The 4465-nt window shown below is 49.3% G+C and overlaps 1 protein-coding gene across 1 annotated transcript in view; it reads right to left on the bottom strand.

Annotated features, from left to right (window-relative positions):
* The window catches only part of EXOC4 (exocyst complex component 4), a gene marked incomplete at its 5' end in the record, with an annotated part of 50803 nt that overhangs the window by 30071 nt on the left and 16267 nt on the right, over positions 1-4465 (bottom strand). The window contains one exon of the mRNA XM_015829328.1: positions 290-463. Coding sequence (XP_015684814.1) covers positions 290-463 — 174 coding nt within the window. The remainder of the gene's footprint in view (positions 1-289; positions 464-4465) is intronic.

Raw genomic sequence — 4465 nt, 5'->3', positions numbered from 1 at the left:
CTATCCACCCACCTATCTATCTATCTATCTATCTATCTATCTATCTATCTATCTATCTATCTATCTATCTATCTATCTATCTATCTATCTATCTATCATCTATCTATCTATCTATCTATCTATCTACCTACCTACCTACCTACCTACCTACCTACCTATCTATGTCTGTGTGTCTATCCATCCATCCATCCATCCATCTATCTCATATCTTCTATGTCTGTGTGTCTATCCATCCATCCGTGCATTATTGGAATCTCCCCTGGCGTATTTCCGTCTTCCCAGGGGTCACTTACTTGGAAGGCTGGAGATGGCGCTCTTCACCCGTCCCGACAGCCACTCCAGACTCTCGTGCATGTTGGCCAAGGCCTTCAGGTCGCTGACGTCCCGGAGAATCTCTTGCTGGGGAATCAGCTTATCGCCCAGGTTCCCGATCAGGACTTCTGACTCCTTGCCAAAGGCAGTCCTAGAAGAAAAAGAGAGCAAGGGATGTGTCAGCCATGGAGAGTAGCATTGTTTCTCTCTCTCTCTCTCTCTCTCTCTCTCTCTCTCTCTCTCTCTCTCTCTCTCTCTCACACACACACACACACACACACACACCCCTAATACTTTTACCTCCTCCTACTTTCCCCACAACAACAACCCTGTGAGGTAGATTGGGCTGAGAGAGAAGGACAGGCCCGAAGTTACCCAGTTGCTTTAATGCCTAAGGTGGGACTAGAACTCGCCGTCTCCTGGGGATTTGGCCCAGAGTCGCCAGCCGGCTTTAATGCCCGAGGTGGGATTAGAACTCACCGTCTCCTGGGGATTTGGCCCAGTCGCCAGCCAGCTTTAATGCCTAAAGTGGGACTAGAACTCACCGTCTCCTGGGGATTGGCCCAGAGTCAGCCAGCCGGCTTTAATTGCTAAGGTGGAACTAGAACTCACCGTCTCCTGGGGATTTGGCCCAGAGTTAGCCAGCCAGTTTTAATGGCTAAGGTGGAACTAGAACTCATTGTCCCCTGGGGATTGGTCCAAAGTCACCCAGCTGGCTTTCACGCCTAAGGCAGGACTAGAACTCCCAATCTCCTGGTGACCGGCTCAAAGTCACCCAGTCAGTTTCCATGCTTAAGATGGAACTAGAACTCCTCATTTCCTAGCGATTGGCTCCAAATCATGTCGCCGGCTTTGTGCCTCAGGTGGGACTAGAACTCACCCTCTCCGGGTGATTGTCACTCAGCCAGCTTTCAGGCCTAAGGCGAGACTCGAACTCACCGTCTCCTGTTTCCCAGCCTGAGGCCTTGCAAGCTAGATTCCCCAAAATTTTGCAGAGCGCCAAGCCCGAGGAAAAAGGCCGCGAAGGATGAAATAATTTTCTTGCTCAACTTTGCCGGACGCTAGAGTTCAGATGTGCCTCTGTCTGAACCCACCCTCACCTCTACCCGGGTCACCGGTCCCGCGATTGGCAGATTATATTGTTAGACATACTATTTCCACCATAAGCCTAACCCAATCACCCACTCGCTCAATCACGTCTCCTTTCCAATGACTTTAAGCGGCGCACAATTGCGTTAGCCGGGCCGACTCCCTCCAGCAATTATTTCCAATCTTATAGGAGTCTTTACACCGGGGAAATAAACGAGAAGCCTTCGCGACATTGTTGGGACGTTCCCATCGGCTCCGGGTTTAGCCGCTGCAGTCCGCCAGTCCGTGTTTGGGAGGCCTAAACAGGTAGTCCTCGACTTACGGGCCCAAAATTTCCGTGGCTAAGGGAGGCACTTGTTAAGTGAGTTTTGCCCTAATTTTGCAACTTTTCTGGCCACCGTGCTAAAACAGACGAGGAACGGCTGCGGGACTTGGGGTCTGGCTAGTCTAAAGAAAAGAAGAAATAGGGGAGACGTGATAGCGGCGTTCCAGTATCTGAGGGGCTGCCCCAAAGAAGAGGGAGTCAAGCTATTCTCCAAAGCATCAGAGGACAGGACGAGAAACAACGGATGGAAACTAACCAAGGAGAGAAGCAGCCTGGAATTAAGGAGAAACTTCCTGACAGTGAGGACAATTAACCAGTGGAACAGCTTGCCACCAGAAATCATGGGCGCTCCATCACTGGAGATTTTAAAGAAGCAACTGGACATTCACCTGTCTGAGATGGTATAGGTTCTCCTGCTTGAGCAGGGGGCTGGACTAAAAGACCTCCAAGGTCCCTTCCAGCTCTATTCTATTCTAAAACTAAGGTGATCCAAGGCCTGGAGAGTAAAACAGAGGAAGAACGGCTACAGGACTTGGGTTTGGCTAGTCTAAAGAAAAGAAGAAACAGGAGCGACATGATAGTAGTATTCCAGTATTTGAAGGGCTGCCACAAAGAAGAGGGCATCAAACTATTCTCCAAAGCACCAGAGGGCAAGACAAGAAACAATGGTTGGAAACTGACCAAAGAGAGAAGCAACCTGGAATTAAGGAGAAACTTCCTGACAGTGAGGACAATCAACCAGTGGAACAGCTTGCCACCAGGAATCGTGGGCGCACCATCACTGGAGGTTTTTAAGAAGAGACTGGACAGTCACTTGTCTGAGATGGCATAGGTTCTCCTGCTTGAGCAGGGGGCTGGACTAGAAGACCTCCAAGGTCCCTTCCAGCTCCATTCTATCCCAGTTGTTAAGTTAGTACACCATTGTGAAGTGAATCTGGCTTCCCCCGTTGACTTTGCTTGTCAGAAAGTGGGCAAAAGGGGATGACGTGACTCGGGGACGCTGCGACCGTCATAAATACATGGCAGTTGCCCAAGCGTCTGAATTCCCATCACATGACCCAACCTTGGACTACAATAGCTGGAGCAGACAGGGAAGAAGCGAACCAGCGGATTGCGAGAACGTGAGCGAGCAGTTAGACCAAGAGACCCGAACTCATTGGTAGCTCACATTGGAACGAACCAAGGAGATGCATTCAATTTCCCAGCTACTACGATTGTTGGCTGAGCAGGGACAAAAACAGCCAAGAGAGATGACTTAAAGCCTGGGAAATGGGCCCCTGTGGTCAGTCAGCTGGGATGCTGATTTACTACCAGCTTATCTGGAGTTGCACAAGGAGACAACAATCGACGACTCAATAGCCAGCCAGCCACACCCTAATCTATATAAATAAAAATGTAAATGTTCGTCTGTTCAAAATCTTAAATCTCCGAAAGTTCTTCACCGATTGCTTTGAAATTTTGACCCAACGTTGCATTCGAATACGCGCGTGTTTTTATATACCTACTATTATATAGATGTCACACCTGTGACAGGTAAAAACATGCTTTTTTTAAAAAAACAGCGCCATCTGTTGGACGTAAAAGCAACACACGCTAAGATTTTATGATTCCATTTCAATGTTTCCGATTTACGATCCATTTACGATTTCCAAATTCCCAATTCTTTCTTTTCCATTTAACCAGACTGAGCCACAGCAACGCGTGGCCGGGTACAGCTAGTTAATAATAATAATAAAAAAAGCTACACACAACCACACACCATATAAATACCAGGGTGAACATATTCAGGAGGGGCAGAAGTTCCCCGTACGAGACCGAAAGTTTGGTCCCGGTGACCGACTCAGATTGGATCCTAGGATAGTTGTGTTTCAAAAACAAGCCACATGTTCTTCTACAGGGGGGGGGGGGAAGGAAAGTCTGATCAATTTCAACCCCGCACACCAGGCTGGCTCCAGACGATACGGAAAGGGGTAGGAATTCCTTAACATAATTTTCCTAATGGGTTCCGGTAAGTGGTAATAACCAGCCTCTCGTTCGTCACCGGGGGATTTCTAAAACAGCTTCTAGTAGCCGCAAAGAAGCTTTTCCAGGTATCCCGAGGGGAGGAAGGGGTCAGCAGCTGGACCGCGAAAGCGAGGAAAATTGATCCAGCGGTCAGACGGTCCAAATTGAGCCGTCTGCTAAAGTGACGCCCGTGATTAAGCAAGTGTCCAACACGCAAAGAGAACGCTCAACAGTTCAGCCCCGCTTCCTGGCAGCGAGCAGACCGTATGGTTTTGTGTAAGTCTAGGTTTGCCCATGGGTTACACCCTCCTGCAGGAGCTGCATTGGCTGCCGATTCTGTTTCTGTGCCCAATTCGAAGTGGTGGTCGTCACCGTCAAAACCCTACCTGCTTTGGGTCCAGGTTATTTGAAGGAGCATCTTTGTCCAGTCATCTCTACCTGTGGTCCACCAGAGTGTGGAGGCATGGGGTCTTAAGGTTCCCCTCTCTTAAGGAGGTCCATCAGGTGGGACCGAGAAGAAGGGCCTTCTCTGTGGGGGCTCCTTCCCTGTTATTTGAAGGACTGTCATTTCCCAGGTAGATCTACCCAACCCACCAGAGCAAGGAGGTAGAGGATGTCATGGGTCCCCTCTCTTAAGGAGGTCCATCTGGTGGGACCAAGAAGAAGGACCTTCTTCGTGGTGGCTCTCTGCCTGGGGAACATCATCCCTGCAGAGGTAAGATTGGTTCCCCACTT

The sequence above is a fragment of the Protobothrops mucrosquamatus genome, unplaced genomic scaffold, assembly GCF_001527695.2.
Source record: "Protobothrops mucrosquamatus isolate PMUCROS unplaced genomic scaffold, P.Mucros_1.0 scaffold5860, whole genome shotgun sequence".
NCBI classification, from domain to species: Eukaryota; Metazoa; Chordata; class Lepidosauria; order Squamata; family Viperidae; genus Protobothrops; species Protobothrops mucrosquamatus.
Note: the sequence above shows the minus strand (reverse complement) of the source record. Positions and strands in the feature narration are given on the sequence as shown.